The sequence below is a fragment of the Thamnophis elegans genome, chromosome 5 (assembly GCF_009769535.1).
Source record: "Thamnophis elegans isolate rThaEle1 chromosome 5, rThaEle1.pri, whole genome shotgun sequence".
NCBI classification, from domain to species: Eukaryota; Metazoa; Chordata; class Lepidosauria; order Squamata; family Colubridae; genus Thamnophis; species Thamnophis elegans.
The window spans coordinates 81760987-81778303 of NC_045545.1; the positions used below are offsets into that span (position 1 = coordinate 81760987).

The following is a 17317-nucleotide window of genomic DNA, read 5'->3' on the forward strand; positions in this document are numbered from 1 at the left end:
ACCAAAGATGATAAAAAGACCAAATGTACTTGACAGTTTCTGAAAGGTGTTTTTTTTTAATGAACTTCAATGGGAGGAAGAGTCATTTTGAACTACATCGGAAGTTGAAACTACAGTGGCAAGTGTTGCAAACTACACATACATGCCCCAAGGAAGATTTTAATGCTACATTGATTTGCAATTAACTGGTGGATCATTTAGCTACAAAATAGGACATTCAGTGGTGCAGATTGCCAAGGGCATTAGTGTAACTCCAGTAATAAAAAGCAAATGAAGATGGTAATTCTGCAGGTTGAAACTTTACTGGGTCACACCAATGGGTTTAACAAGTCTCATTTGGATTAGCCTCTGTTATTTTAAGCAGATTGTCAATTTTACCACACCCTTTGATTAAATATACTTCTGCTGAATACACAACATCAGCTAGGGTGCTGAAGCATATGTTTATTAAAGCTGGTCTCCCTCACATCCTTCATTGTGCTGCAGCTTCCCTGTCCCTCTTTCCAATGGAAAATCAGAGAGAAAAAATCTTCTTCTGACACTGAACTGAAACATAAAAAAGGCAACTTTTGGAGTTGAGAGACATGATTGGAAGGCTGACAGCACATTGTAGGTGCTGACACAAAATGGATGGGGATGAGGAACAACTTGGGTGGCCTGTTACAAAATACTCATTTATCAGAAGACAAAACTGCTCCTTCTAAAGGTCCCAGGCCAGCTCTCCTTTTTCCTGGATAACTGGTCATATTTCCAAATAAAGTTTTAGACTATAATAATAATCCACCTTATTGGTTTTCTTATCCTGGTAATATGGGGGAGGGTGCAATAACTGTCTGGAAAATAGGTGTGATTCTACAGAATGGTGCTTTGCAGTATTTCCATTTTTAAAAAAAATAATCTTTGAAATTTTAAGTTTTAGACAGGATGGGAAGCCTAGACTAGGCCAAAGTCAATGTCCACAGATTTAGTTATATAGGTAGCCCTCGATTTATGACCACAATGGAGCCCAACATTTCTGTTGCTAAGCGAGACAGTACTTAAGTGAGTTTTGCCCCCATTTTATGACCTTTTTTGCCACAGTTACTAAGTGAATCACTGCAGTTGTTGCATTAGTAACCCAGTCGTTAAGTGACTCTGGCTTCCCCCATTGATTTTGCTTGTCAGAAGCTTGCAAAAGGTGATCCCATGACGCCGGGACACTGCAGCCGTCATAAGTATGGGTCAGTTGCCAAACATCTGAATTCTGATCGTGTGACCCTGGGGAGGTTGCAATGATCATAAGCGTGAAAATCAGTCATAAGTCTCTTTATTCAGCATCGTAACTTTGAATAGGCACTAAATGAACCATTGTATGTCGAGGGCTACGTGTACCTTCACACACATAGACACTTTACTTTTCTCACCTGCATTCCCCAGCACAGATCTTCAAAGATTTCCCTTACAACTATGCAATTAACTTCATAGCATAATGTGGTATTTCCTGAAATTCAAGATGGACGGCATTTTAGACGAGCTTGCAATAATGTGATCTTTCCTACAATGTTATATGAATGCTAGTTTAGAACCTACCACTCAGGCTCTCAGTGGCAGAATGTTTGAAAGCGTCTGACAGTGTTGCTCACCTTGGCTTTTAGAGTCGTATCTCAAATTAGGCTTCAAACATACCTGTGCATTCGGCCATGACAGCATCTTAAGAAGCATCCAAAGAAAACATCCAGTTGGTTCATAATCTACTTGCATTCAGTTACAGTAGCAATGAATGCACAATCAGAAGAGCTGAAGGACCAGGTTAGGCATCAGTCATCAGGGAGAACATCTATTCCCTGTGAAATTGGCAGCCTGTAGACCAGATGTGTCATGATGCAGGCCATGGCCATCCCAGCTCCACAAAGGCAAAAAAGTCACGATACGTCACGTGACATGATCGCGTTTGACACCCGTGATTATGTGGCCACTAACAGCTGGTAACAACTTGTTGGCATGTCATCAATCAACTCCCCTTCCAAAAATATAGATACCCAAAGCAAAATCTATGCCACCTATGTTTCACAAAAATGAAAGGCAAGCTAAAATGTGATTCTCACCAACCTGAACATATGGGAAATCTGGATTTTATTCCTCCTATAAAAAAATAAGAAGGGGTGGGTGGGTAGAACGGTCAGTCTGATTTAAAGAACAAAAGGAGTTGTGAGTTATCAATTCCACAATTCCTTTTGTTTCCCCAATTGCTGCCTGATATTGGAACACAATGCCGGACAAAGGAAAAGACAGATAAAAGAAGTAATTATGGAGTGAAATGTACTCACACGTAAACACAACGCTTGTATGTTCCTTTCTCTAAAAACCTGCAGGATTGATATAAACCAGGACTAAGATATACACCCATCTGTTGCTATCACTTCTAATTTAACCTTTGCCTTGCAATCCATTTTTCACTTCAGGATTCAAACAGATGTTTCTGCAAACCTTTTCCACCACAGAAAAAAAAATATTTCGCAAAGTAACAAGACTGGGTCTCTTGATAATAACCAGCGCTATCTTCTTTGGCAGTTTTTGCAAACATGAAATTATATGAAGTGCCATGTTGCTGTAACTCTCTCCTCCTGAAAGTCATTAGTAGAAATGTTCAGGAGAAAGATCATGGACTATAATACAGTTGGGCGTGCCGGAGCAATGTGTTATGTTGTAGAACAAAGGCAAAAAATGATCAAAAGCAGCTTCTGATTTCACAGGTGAAATAAAATGTCTCCATTTTCTGAGCAAAGAGACAGGGGAGCAAAACTCCTTGTGGAGGAATTTGGCAGGGAGATTGTAACCGACGCCACATAGCACTTCCACAGTAAAGGAAGCTTCCTGGTAATCTGCAAATTATGCACAAGGCTTGTTCTGCTTGAAGAGATGCCAGGCTACAACTGTTGGAGGTTCAAACATATGTCTTTGTAACAGGAAAATGGCTTGAAGAGAAAGTGACTAACTTGAACACACCATAAAAAGGGAAACGTTCCTATCCAGGACTGGTGAAACTTTTGAAAAACCCATTAATAACCCTCCCTTTCTAATGATACGTGTGATTGAAGATGAGTTTGAACACTAATTCATATAGTTTGAACTTCTCACACTGCTATATTTTGGTCTGAAACTCATCGGATGGTTAACATGGCAGAATAACAGAATAATAAAATAACATAATAACAGAGTTGGAAGAGACCTTGGAGGTCTTCTAGTCCAACCCCCTGCACAAGCAGGAAATCCTATACTAATCCAGACAAATAGTTATCCAACCTTTTCTTAAAAACCTCCAGTGTTGGAGCACCCACCATCTCTGGAGGCAAGTTGTTCCAGTGATTAATTAGTCTAACTGTTAGGAAATTTCTCCTTAGTTCTAAGTTTCTTCTCTCCTTGATTAATTTCCACCCATTGCTTCTTGTTCTACCTCCGGGTGCCTTGGAGAATAGGTTGACCTTGACCCCCTCTTCTTTAGGGCAGCTTCTTAGATATTGGAATACTGCTATCATGTTGCCCCCAATCCTTCTTTTCATGACTTTGAACTATCTTCTTTCAAACACTTCTTTTCTGTGGCTGAAGGCCAATTTTAGCAATTTATGAACGCATCAAGAGCTATGGACACTTCATAAACTGAAGATAAACAAAGTAATTAATGATTGTTGCAGATTGTTTACATATTGCTCTTTGTCAACAAATTGATGCAACTTAGAGGAAAGGGCAAGAAAGAAAATGTTCAAACATTTTTGCTCCTAAATTTGAATTACTTTATCTATGATATAGAATAACAGAATAACAGAGTTGGAAGGGACCTTAGAGGTCTTCTAGTCCAACTCCCTGCTCAGACAGGAAACCCTATACCAATTCAGACAAATTGTTGTTTAATCTCTTCTTAAAAGCATCCAGTGTTGGAGCATTCACAACTTCTGGAGGCAAGTTTTTCCACTGATTAATTGTTCTAACTGTTGGAAAATTTCTTCTTAGTTCTAAGTTTCTAGACATCTATTTTCCCTTTTCTTAAAAAAAATGCTGTTTACTAAAACCTCTAGATAAAAAAAAAAGTGCTTGAGATTTAATATGCACTGGGCACCAAAAAAGAATTCCTGCTTATCTTTCTAATCAGGAGCCAGTTCAGTAAGCATGCTAACAGTTTTGGAGAAACTGTTTGCAAACTATTGGAAAAGTGATGGCCTCTTCAGTGGCATGCAGGTTAAGCAACTTCAGGTCATACCACCTGTCAAAGTCTGTCAATTACTTGACATGTTTTACCATTTTCTTGCAGCTCCAACAGATAAGAAAGAGCCAGCTAGTTATGGATCTCCTAGATCTCCTAGATATGATAGGGCTGGCTCAGCTTGATGTATTCAAAGTTGAACAGACCAGGATAAAGCTCATTATCTATCAAGATGGGATTCAACACTAAAGATTAGCAGGGCAGTTCAGTTTTCCCTCTTGATGTGTGGTAGCAACAAATGACACCTCAGTCAAGTGAAGGATCATCATTACCAAGGCAATCAACTTAGTTCTGGCACATAAGTTATCCCACAAGCCTTTCTTTTCATCTTCAGCAGTTAAAATACAATTTTATAAACTCTAAGATTTTTTTTAAAAAAACCATAGCGTAAAGTAGCTATGACTCTCTGTTTATAGGATTAACCTTGCCCTGGGGTGATGGGAATAGGAGTCTACTTTTGCACCAGCTTGTATCTTTTCTATTTCTTGAAATGTCACATGAAAAAGAAGTGAGCCAACTCCAAATGAGTCAAGCAAGTCAAACACTATTGATCAATTCAAGCTAACACCCACAATGTAAATTTGCTATTGACTGATCAGCCTTTTGTACTCAAAACTGCACCTTCATTGTACACAGAAAATAGACAAGTGATAATGCAGGACACACACACAAAATTGAGCAAGAATTTATAGGACCTACAGGGCACTTTCAGTATAATAGCGGTAGGCTTTGTAAATAAGGACGTGGTGGCTCAGTGGCTAAGACGCTGAGCTTGTTCATCAGAAAGGTCAGCAGTTCAGTGGTTCGAATCCCTAGCGCCACGTAACGGAGTGAGCTCCCATTACTTGTCCCAGCTTCTGCCAACCTAGCAGTTCAAAAGCATGTAAAAAATGCAAGTAGAAAAATAGGGACCACTTTGGTGGGAGGGTAACAGCGTTCTGTGCATCTTCAGTGTTTAGTCATGCCGGCCACATGACCATGAAGACATCTTCGGACAGCGCTAGCTCTTCAGCTTAGAAACGGAAATGAACACCGTTCCCTAGAGTCGGGAATGACTAGCAGGAATGTGCGAGGGGAACCTTTACCTTTACCTTAGCTTTGTAAAACAATTCCAAAAAGAGCTGTTTGTGACAATAATTTGTGTTGATGAGTGGAAACTTTTCCCCGAGTCTTCTAGTGAAGATGGCCATAACTACTTTACTTGCAACCTGTAAAAGATTTCCTGGCCTTCCGTTCTTCACAACATCAAAGGATGCCATCTGCTCTTTAAATAATTCACAATGCTTAGAGCAATATTAGATTGAGGACGTTCTGGGGAATTTCCCAAAAGATTCGTGTCATCCTGGAGATCACTGAACATATGCAACTTGGGAGCACAGATCAAAATACAGCTTGTTGAGAAACCAAAGATCTGGCAGCTGCCCAAGGTCATCGGCCCTTTGTTTTAGCCAGATGTGAAACATTGCTCAGAATTTACAGAGAAGAAACTCATTCGTGTGAAATGTACTCAGATCCCCTTAGAGCAGCCTATTGCTTTAAGGCATGGGTGTCAAACTCGCAATGACACGGTGTCATCACATGACGTGAGGCAATCCCCCCCCCCTTTGCTAAATCAGGAGGGAAGTGGCCAGTGTGCAATGCATCTGGTCCTCAGGCAGCACGTTTGACACCCCTGCTCAAAGGCAATCTCCCTCAATATGGAACTAGCCAGATGCTAAAGATGAAAGTTTCCTCTATCCTAGGGCTGTCAAACTTGTGGCCTGTGGTTCGTGCATCATGTGCTGGCCACACCTACACCCAGTTTAGCAAAAGGGGGAAAAGTGATGATATGTCACATGACGATGCCCTGACGACATGAGTTTGACACCCCTGCTCTATCTTTCTGACTCGCATGCACGTACGACCATCAGCTGTCCTTCGCACAAGTGGCAATGCCGAAAACTGGTGTGAACTTGCTCACCGGCCAGCTGATTGTCAGGTGCACATCCGCACAAGAACCCGGAGTTTGGAGCTTGACATCCCTGCTCTATCCATTTGATTCTGACTCTAGGGGGCAGTGTACATCTCTGTTTTTTAGCCAAGGGAGTCACCATTGCCTGAAGACATTTCCATGGTCATGTGACCAGCATGACTATACACTGAGGCACAAGGAGCATTGTTACCTTTCCACCAAAGTATTTATCTGCTTGCATTTGCATGCTTTCGAACTGCTAGGAGGACAAGAGCTGGGGTAAATAACAGGAGCTCATCCCATTATGTGGCCCTTGGGTCTCGAACCCAGACTGTCAGTTTTCCAGCTGACAAGCTCAGCATCTTCCATGAATTCCCCTAAACTTTCCATTCTGTAAAACACCACACCTGCTTTAACAGGAGTCAGATAGAAATATATATTATTTATCATGCAGATGGATTTTTACAACCTGCCCAAACAATCATCACCTATAATATTGTAGGGAATCAAACCTGCAAGCTTTCTATACTTCAGAAACAAACACTGACCCAGATTTCTAAGTCTGCATAAGTAGCTCTCTGGTGCTTTCCAGATCTATTGGCAATATTGTTAGGGAAGATTGGAGCTGGAGTACCATCTCGGCAGGGACGTGCAGGCAGGGGAGGCGGGGCCTCATCAGTGTCATGATGAAAAGAAAAGAAAAATTAAAAGGAAAAAGGCTAAGGTAGTTGCTGCCAGAGTCACAGTGGATGACTCTGCTTAGTGCTAACTGTAGGGGGAGGCGAGAGAACCACGTGCCTCCTTTGCATAAGGAATTTTTCACCTTTTAACCCCTGCTTAACTCTGAGCAAGAGTTAAAAGGCGAAAAATTCCTTATGCAAAGGAGGCACGTGGTTCTCTCGCCTCCTTCTCTGGCAGCAGCAGGTCTTGCCTTTTTATTTTTACATTTTTTACACTTTCATCATGGCGGGCGGACAAGAGGAGAGGTGAAATCCTCTGTGACACAGCTGGAAAAGGTATATGGGTCAGACGGAGGGAGGGAGGAATTCAAAATTATTGTAATTTAATTTGTAAGTAATTTTTTTATTGTGAGTAATTTGTGTGTGTGTGTGCGTGTATTTCTTCACTTCACTCAAACAAGCTCTCAATTTGAGAGAGAGTTTGTTTGAGAAGTGAGGGGCAGCTCTCTCCCCCACCCACCGGGAGCCCCGTCCTGTCCCTCTCCCTTTCCTCCTCCTCCTTTCCTCTATTTTTGCTGGCTGCTGCCTCGCCCCCACGCCTTCTCCATCCCCACCGCTGTGTCCGACAGGCATCTCGCATTTATGGTGGACATAAACACGAGATGTCTCTCGGACATAGCAGAGGGGACGTTGCTTCTCGCCGCTGCCGCACTCTTGCCTCACCAACCGTAATCCTCACTGCACGTCACTGCACCTCGGTGGTACGAAAGTGATGGATCTATTTTCTTGAAATAGGGAACTAGATCTTTTTTTGGCCCATAGATTTGAATTTGGAATACAAATAGTTCTCAACCCACAACCACATTTGAGCTCAAAATTTCTGTTGCTAAACAAGACAGTTGTTAAGTGAATTTTGCCCCATTTTACAACCTTTCTTGCCACAGTTAAGTGAATCACTGCAGTTGTTACTAACATAGTTGTTAAGTGACTCTCGCTTCCCCATTGACTTTGCTTGTCAGAAGGTCACCAAACGGGATTACATGAGCCCAAGATACTGTAAATATCATAAATACACGCCAGTTGCCAAGCAGCTGAATTTTTGATCATGCGATCATGGGGATGTTGCAACAGTCATAAGTGTGAAAAATAGTCATGTCACTTTTTCAGTGCTGTTGTAACTTTGAACGATCAATAAATGAATGGTCGTAAGACAAGAACTACTTATCCTGTCCTGGAGATTGCATAAGTTATGGTTTATAACATCAGGGTACCACAAGGAAGAGAAGGGTAAATAATTCCACCCTAGAATATTTCTGTGTTTTGAGATCCTTGGAAGTTCTCAGGGCATACGGGATACCTTAAACATGGCCAAGAGCTATATTACCTGTTTTATTTCTGCACAACTCTACTCAAAGGGGATAAAAGAATTGCAATTGGAGGACAACTGGTAGTTTTTAAGGGGCACAGTCACTTCAAGACTAAGGCATCCATTTTTCTGCTTAGAATACCCCAACTGATAAAAGAAAGGTCTGAGAATTAATCCCTGCCTATTCTGAGAAACTCTGTTATCATTTCATGGGTGCTGGGGGTTATGTGGTTTATTGGATCATGGAAAGCTTATCCTTGATTATATGATGCACTTTTCCTTTCTCTATCTTCTACTCACCCAATGAAGTAATGCCATTTGACTGTTTGTATTTTCAGTTCCCACAGAATCTGGTGCCAATTATATAAGATATGGATATGCTAAGCTTCCTTCCCAGAACATACCTGTGTCACTGTTTGCAGAAAGCTCCGTCTGTACCGGTTGGATGCTAACAGGTCCATTCTTAAGGCTTTCAGGAGGTTCAGAGGAAATCTGCAGCAAAAGACGAATGTTTGGTCACCAGAACCACTAATTTCTCCTGAATGTTTGTAGTGGTTTGTGCACCATAGCAATCAACAGAGGTTTAGTTTGAACTAGGTCTGGGGGTGGGTGGGAGGGGGATTGTGACCTGATAAAAAATGAGTAAAGTGGATTCAGTTGATTGGAGGCAAAATACTGTAGATTTCTGAAATGATTGCTTCTCTAGATCCATTTCTCCAAGACAATGTGTTTTTAGCATACTTGCTTGGGAGTAAATCCAGGCAATTCAGCTTGATTGACTTTTGTTTGTTTTGTTTGTTTTTTGTTTATTTGATTTGTCAATCATTTACAAGATAATAGGTATAAGAATAAACATGAGTATGAATGAAATGGGTACGAATAAATGAGGACAGTAGGACAGGGATTACAGACCTCTTAGGAATGGGGTGAGGTCAATAGTAGACAGTTTAAGGTTAAAGTTATGGGGATTTGAAGGTGTAACAACAGAGTCAGGTAGAGCATTCCAGGCATCGACCACTCTGTTGCTGAAGTCGTATTTTCTGCAATCGAGTTTGGAATAATTTACATTGAGTTTGTATCTGTTGCATGCGCTTGTATTATTGCAGTTGAAGCTGAAGAAGTCATTGACCGGTAGGATGTTGTAACGAATAATTTTGTGTACTATGCTTAAGTCTGATTGTAGGTGGCATAGTTCTAGGTTGTCCAAGCCCAAAATTTCAAGCTTGGTGGTGTAAGGGTATTCTGTTGCGAGCAAAGGAGTGTACTACTCTTCTCGTGAAATACCTCTGGACTCGCTCAATTGAACTAATGTCCGATAAACAGTGCAGATTCCAGACAGATGAGCTGTATACAAGAATTGGTCTAGCAAAGGTTTTGCATGCCCTAGTTAGCAATACAACATTACAATACCTGTACACAATATTACAGTATTTGTATAGGAATGCATTGTTAATCTCTCATTCTTTTATTCATTTTTTGGAAGGGCTTTTGCAAAATATCCCCCTTCTCAAGGTGGGTTCCAGTTTATTTTACTGCTGGTTCGCTCAGGGACGCGCTTCGGATGCGTGTGTGCTTCGCGTGCTTGCGCGCTTGATGCGCACTACCCGTGCATGTGTAGTAGTCAAAAAATTACTGCTGCACATGCGTAGAAGCAAAAAAACAAGATGGTGGCACCGTAGAACCGGTTCGGGTGTGTGGGTGGCTGAGTTACTACTATTTGGCCGAACCAGTCTGAACTGGTAGGAACCCACTTCTGCCCCTTGTAAATCAGAAATATCAAAATGATTTTGTATTAAAATAGGACTGCATGGAATGATAGACAGACAGACAACAGACAGGCAATAGGTAGATGATGGATGATTGATCGATTCTATTTCTATCTGATGATCGATTATCGATTGATGATAGATAGATAGATAGATAGATAGATAGATAGATAGATAGATAGATAGATAGATAGATAGATAGATAGATAGATACTCTTCAGGAGCATTGAAACTTTGAAGCAAACCTTCGAAATGTTTTGAGGAAGCAACATTGGTTCCTGTTTACATATAATGGAGTCTCTGTGGGACTACATGTTCCACCCTTTACTCTCCTTTTTTGTAATACTGTCTATCTCACAAATAGTCGAGTGAACTCTAGAAAAGCAGTCCATTTATCAGTCTGGAACTTTTCCCCCCAGGATTAATACACTACAATCTGCTATGATAGCTTGAAAAGAAAGGTAGTGAAGGTCACCATTTTGAATTTTCAACTAAAAAAAAAAGAATTTGGTCAAAACTGTAGTTTTATAATATACTAGCCGATAACCTGGCATTGCCTGGGTATTTGTTTATAGGAGGAAAATGTCAGGACCAAACATAATTTCTAATGCTGGATTTTCCGTCTTAAGGGGAGCCCCCTTATGGAGTACCGTGAAGCCATTACCACTACAACTCCACTGCACTGCACAGTAGAAGCCATTTTATGGCAGTACAGAAGAAGCCATTTAAAGGCACAACAGGCTGTATCTTAACAGAACACATAGCCCAGGGGTTTTTAGGGGTGTTTTACCCCCCACAATATTTTTTTTCCAGAGAGTAAGTCATCTGTGTACCAAGTTTGGTTGAAATTGCTTGAGGTGTTCCACAGTTATGCTGGAACATACACACGCACACACACACAAACAGAGCTAAGTCTGCTGGGAATTCTGAGGGCTGAGAAAAACAATCTAGAGAACAACAGCAAATTGGGTTAGGCTAACATATACAAATGTTTACTCTAAAATTTACCTGTGAATATACTGCTTTAGTAGCAGGATCTTGGTCTTCGGGGTCTTTTGGAATGGACTGTGCATTTCCCATCACAGTGGCTGTACTGGGAGACAAATGAAACAATTAAGTACAGATGGATGAATATATTTCAGCCAAAATCAGAGATAGGCAATAAGGTTGCTAAACCTCGGCTTGTAGGAGCACCAATCAGCATAGCCAGTAGCAAAGGATGCTGCCAGGTGCAATAGCAATAGCCCTTAGACTTATATACCACTTCACCGTGCTTTTACAGCCTTCTCTAAGCCGTTTACAGAGTCAGCATATGTTGCCCCCAACAATCTGGGTCCTCATTTTACCCACCTCAGAAGGATGGAAGGCTGAGTCAACGTTGAATCTGGTGAGATTTGAACTGCCAAATTGCAGGCAGCTAGCAGTCAGCAGACGTACCCTGCAGTACTGAAATCTAACTACTGTGCCACCATGGCTCATAATGTCGGTGACATCTGGAAAGCAATAAATTTCCCATTCTAGGCCTCCTTTTGTCAAGGACTGCATGTAAGTCAGTCCTTAACTTACAACCCTTTGTTTAGTGATTATTCAACCGCACTGAGACTTACAACTGGTCCTCAGCGCTAAGACTATCACAGCATCTTTATCAATACACATAATCAAAATTTGGGCAATCAGAATTAACATCTATTAATGATGGTTGCAGGGATCACCATTTGCAACTTTCCTAGCTGGCTTCTGATAAGCAAAATGACAAATGGGGAAACCCAGTGGTGGGTTCCTACTAGTTCGGACCGGTTCGGCCGAACCGGTAGTGGTTTAGCAGCCTGAGTCGCAAGGACTGGCAGTGACCTAGGCCTGCCATGCCCCTGAACCGGTTCTCTGGGTGGCGCCATAGGCACCACCATCTTGTTTTTCGGTTCTGCGCATGCGCAGAACAATTTAAATTGTATTGCGCATGCGTGCATAGCGGGCACACGAGCGAACCGGTCATAGTGCCTGCCTGAACCCAGCCCTGGGGAAGTTCACTTGGCAACCATGTGATTATTTAACAATTGCAGTAATGAAGGTGGTAATATTGGAACATTACCCTAATTTCCTGCTGTTTTAGGAAAAGGATTCCTTTCTGAATCTCAAACAGAAATAGAAAGTTCTCAACATTTTTCTTTCCTTTTTCCTCTAGGTGACCGAAGTGCCAATTGGGAGGCAAGCAGAAAGAAAGATGTGATTACTTTTTCTGTAATTACCTTTCTGGGTTTTTTTTTGGGGGGGGGATTGCTGAAAAAAAGAATAAGTACATATAGCAAGATTTACCATGATAAATCAGAAAAACAGGGATGGAGAGAAGTCCCATAGATGGGAGATTAGCAGAGTTGGAAGGGACCTTGTAGGTCATCTTGTCTAACCCCCCTGCCCAAGCAGGAGACCCTACATCATTTCTGACAAATGACAGTCCAATCTCTTCAATTGTAAAACTGTTTTCCCAGATAACAGAACAAATGTTCTTCACTACGATAAATATCAAAGTTCTAAATGTGCAATGCTAAGCACAATACAATACAATACAATAGCTGAGTTGGAAGGGACCTTGGAGGTCTTCTAGTCCAACCCCCTGCCTAGACAGGAAACCCTACACCATTTCAGACAAATGCCTATCCAACATCTTCTTAAAGATTTCCAGTGTTGGGTAGTAGTCTTAGTTTTGAAAAACCCAATATAAAGTACTCAATTATCTTATCAAAAAGTTGAAGGGATGTTTTCAAGTTTATTGCACCAAGTTTTTCTTTTTTGCAGAAATTCAGAAACAACCCCAGACCCTCCTATGATGTTAGCTTTGTTCAAATGCTGAATTGAAAGATCCACAGGAAAATTAGCATTTCCAATATTTTACTTCTGCAGGACCTGGGAGTGGTTTAGTCTTTTACTTCCTTGCTCCTGATGTATCATTCCTTTAGAATACTTTGGAGTATTCATGGATTTTTAAAGGGAAAAAAATGGGTTAACATCTAAGCAGCTGTCCTTCAAAATAATCATTTATGTTTTTCTATGAGATTTTTTTAAGGGTACATTGACCCAACTCTTTAATTTCAGCTTGAAGATGCTTGTCCTAAATTGTTGTTTGATCACACAGCACCATTTTCCCCTCACCTCTCAGCTCCTAGTTGAGGCTGCTTGGCTTTGATATTTTCTGACCTAGTGTGAAAGTGGTGTTTTCCATCTATACCCAACAAAACCTTCCATACAGATAGTCCTCCACTTAGAATGATTTATTTAGTAATTGGTTGAAGTTACAATGATACTAAAAATGACTTATGAATGGTCCTTGCACTGAAGACCATGTCAGCAGCTCGACAGCCACAGGATCACAATCCAGGTGCTTGGCAACTGGCATGTATTTGTGATGGTTGAAGCATTCTGGGGTCATGTGCTCACCATTTGTCCTGCTGGTGTAGTGGTTAGAATGTAGTACTGCAAGCTACTTCTGCTGAGTGCCGGCTGCCAGCAGTTTGGCCCTTCAAATCTCACCAGCTCAAGGTTGACTCATCCTTCCATCCTTCCAAGGTCGCTAAAATGGGGAGCCAAATTGCTGGGGGCAATATGCTGACTCTGTAAATTGCTTCAAAAGGGCTGCAAAGCACTGTGAAGTGGTATTTAAGTCTTATTGCTATTTGCAAGCTTCCCAGCCAACTTTTGACATGTAAAAGTCAATGTAGGAAGCTGGATTCACTTAATTTGCAATCAGGTTTTGACAGAGGATGAAAGCCACCAACTTATCCATCTTCCAAAATTCACCTCCTTTCCAGTTTCTCTCTCGTGTCCACTCCAAGATGAGGATAATGACTCTTGAATGCAAGTAAAATATACACATGTATCACAGTACCTTCACTAAATCTGCAGTAATCTATGAGGACCAAAATAGAGGTTAGCTATGGCGAAAATTATGACGCCCTAAATTTGCCATGGACTGGGAGAAAACACATTAATTTTGCTGCCTGGATATCTATATATTAAGAAAGAAAATGAAGTGGGGACATTAGCTATTTATTTCCCGCCTACTTTATAAAAATAAGGGAGTGAGTTCTGGATGAATTTGAGGCAGGTTTAATAGAATCACATTTCTTTGCAGGAGCGTCTATGGCAGTGGTTCTCAACCTTCCCAATGCCGTGACCCTTTAATACAGTTTCCCATGTTGTGGGACTCCCAACCATAAAATTGGTCTTAGGCGACTCCTGTGAAAAGGTTGTTCAACTGTCAAAGGGGACCTGAGCCACAGGTTGAGAACCACTGGTCTATGGAATAAAAAAGCTGCCCAAAATCATTTTTTTAAAATGAAATGAGCAGTTAAATAAATAAGCAAATGTTTAAAGAGTCAAGATGGAAGTTTCAATTGTGTAGTCACAATCATCTTAACTGTTTTGACAATCCCCCTGTGGCACCCCTATTTCTTCATGACATCCCATGTTCTTTGTGCTCTCCTGAAATACGCTAATGTCAAATGAAGAGAAGAGGACGGCAGGATGGCTACCACACACTTGTGAGGAGTTGGGTTACAGAAATGTGCCAACGTGGAAATGTAATGAGATCTATTTAAATTTATTATGACTGCCCATTCCAAAAGAGTGGTGTGGTGGCCTAGAGGGGGCGCTCTTGCCTCACAATCAGGAGGCTGTGAGTTCGATCTTAGGTAGAGGCAGATATTTCTCTTTTTGGGCACACTGAGACCATATCTGCTGGAAAAAAACTTCACATTGGTGACAGGAAGGGCATCCGGCCATTAAAACACTCAGCTCCATTCCGTTGCCCAGACTCCACCTTGCGAGGGATTATGGGGTCGTTAAAAGAGGATGGTGATGATTGCCCATTCCAAAAATTCTGACCAGCTTGCAATGTCCAAAAATACAATTAAAACGCTTAATAACATGAAACAAAATGAGGTGAACTGAATTAAAAACAACCATAAAAAAGAAAACACAACAGGAGTTCCATGGACATATTAACTCAGACTGGGAAGCCCTGCCACAGAAATCTCAAAGGAAATTTTGATACTAGGAAGCTTACCATATTTACAATGACTTTGGTTTCTTCAGGCTACAGCAGCTTCTTTAATTTATGCCACAATAAATCTGTTAGTCCTTATGGTATTTCTTTATTGTTTGTATTTTAAGGAGCAAGATGTCACTAAATTCGAGCCATAAGGGCTGGAACATAAGTCTGGAACTAGAAATCATTGATGCCTGTCCAAGTTTAGCTATGACAAAGAGCAAGAAAGGGAAAAAAAATATGTTGGGTGTGATTGCCTACTAAATAAATATCCGGTTGTGCAGCCAACTAAACAGCTTTTTAGCGGATGCCATTGGCATGCTCATGGAGCAAGCAAGAAGATTGGCAATGGCTTTTAATAATGTCGTATGCTCTTCTCATCTTGGTGATCTAAGGGAAAGCATGAGAGAGACAGTGGAGACCAGCTATTGGAAAGGCAATGCCTTTGGATCTTTCCCCATTCACATGAAGTCATTAGTCTGCTTTGTCGAAATAGGCAGCAAAGGGAAGGGCTTGGAATGAGTCATGTGGAGAGTAAATAAGAACCACCCAAGAACAATTCAAACAAGTTTACAGCACCGCATACTCTGCATTTCAAGACCTTATGACCTCCCTCCCTCCCTCCCTCTCTCTCTCTCTTCGCCCCAGAGACAAGCCTCCAACTTTTTCATGCACCTCACAAGACTAATTCGCACATGACTGCCGTACAGACACCTGAGACTTCAGGAAGAGAAATCTGGGTTTGCAGAAAGCTGGCGTAGCAAATGGTTGGAAGGAAACACTCCTTCTCCATCTGTCCACTCCTCAGTCAAAAGTGATACTGTCAAGCCAGCCTCCCTCAGCAACCAAGAAAGAAACCACTTCACTCCATTTCGCAGAATTAAGAGTACTTTTACTGGTTATGAAAAGATAGCAGCTAAGCAAGGCAAGTTCTGAGGCAAAAGCGCGTGAAATCATACATATCAATATGTGACCCAATCCCCTTTCCCTGGTAACCCCATCCCATAGTCCAATCTGCAAAATCTCTTAGGTGTCATGTGAGTTCCATCTTCAAAGAGCATCATCAGGCTGGTATGCAGGACAGTTGGCCTTGGCCATCCAATCACTATCTCCAGAATGCACAGTAGATGGTGAGAACAAAACTCCCTATTTACAATCTCTCCTTTACTTAAAACTTCCCTTCCCAAGTACCAGCCCCCCCTCCCCGTTTCAATGGCAGCCGAAAGCAAATAGCGAAACAGAGGCTGACAGATATCTACCTCTAAATATCTTGAGAAAAAATATATGCATGAAAGGAGTCACCAAAAGACATTGCCCCAAAACAGTGTAGAAAATTAAAGCCACTGCTTGCTTGTTGACCTACGGTATATCACCAGACCTAACAGACATTATCAATGGATTCTTGCCAAATTCTTGAATCCTGAAACCTGCAAAAACCAAACATTTTTGCATCCCTTTCTTTCTGAAATTATTTGTGGTTTGTACTTGAGCATTGAATAACCATTTTCCCTTTAATTTTGGTTTAGGTTTATTGGATTTATATGCCGCCCTTCTCCCAAGAACTCAGGGCAGCGTACAACACAAAAGAAAACACATATTACAAAAATTAAAAGGGGCATTAAATAAAGTATCCAAAAAAAACACCAATTGATATTTACAATAAAAATTTAAAAATTAAATTAAAATTAACAACCAAATCAATCCTATATTTTATTCTATTCAGGCCAGGCCAGCTTGCTGGAAAAGCCAACTTTTTAGGGCGCATCGGAAGGACCGGAGGTCGGGGTTTATGCGAAGCTCCGGGGGCAGCGCATTCCTTTATATTTTCTGTAAAAATACAGGTTTCTCTCTTGTTAAAGTCAACTTCAGATGATTTCACAGATACATCAATGTAATTTTCTTGGACTGCAGATAGAACAGATTTCTCACTGGTTCTTCCAGGATGTCTTCTGACCTCCCTGTCTAGATTCAGGAATCTTTGAGGTGGATGGCACATCATCAAAAAATCTCCAAGTTGTAGACTGGACTGAGAAATCAATAAAACCGGGAAAAAAAACCTGTGTATGTGTGTGTATGTTGTGCATGTATGTAACGAAACTCTATATTGCTGCCCCCAAAAAACAACATTGACATGTCTAGGAGTTCAGCATATCTTAAAGGACCCTTTACTTTTTACACAAAGTAACACCTTTAGCAAGAAAAGGAAGATGGCCCCTTATATCAGCAAAAGCAGGATGTCCAACCTTGGCTACTTTAAGACTTGTGGACTTCAATTC

The 17317-nt window shown here is 41.2% G+C and overlaps 1 protein-coding gene across 1 annotated transcript in view; it reads right to left on the reverse strand.

The window, feature by feature from the left end:
• Nucleotides 1-11080, reverse strand: part of BCAS1 (breast carcinoma amplified sequence 1) — a 47143-nt gene extending 36063 nt beyond the window's left edge. Inside the window, 2 exon segments of the mRNA XM_032218606.1 lie at nucleotides 8639-8726; nucleotides 11009-11080. Coding sequence (XP_032074497.1) covers nucleotides 8639-8726; nucleotides 11009-11080 — 160 coding nt within the window.
• Nucleotides 11081-17317: the final 6237 nt, after the last annotated feature.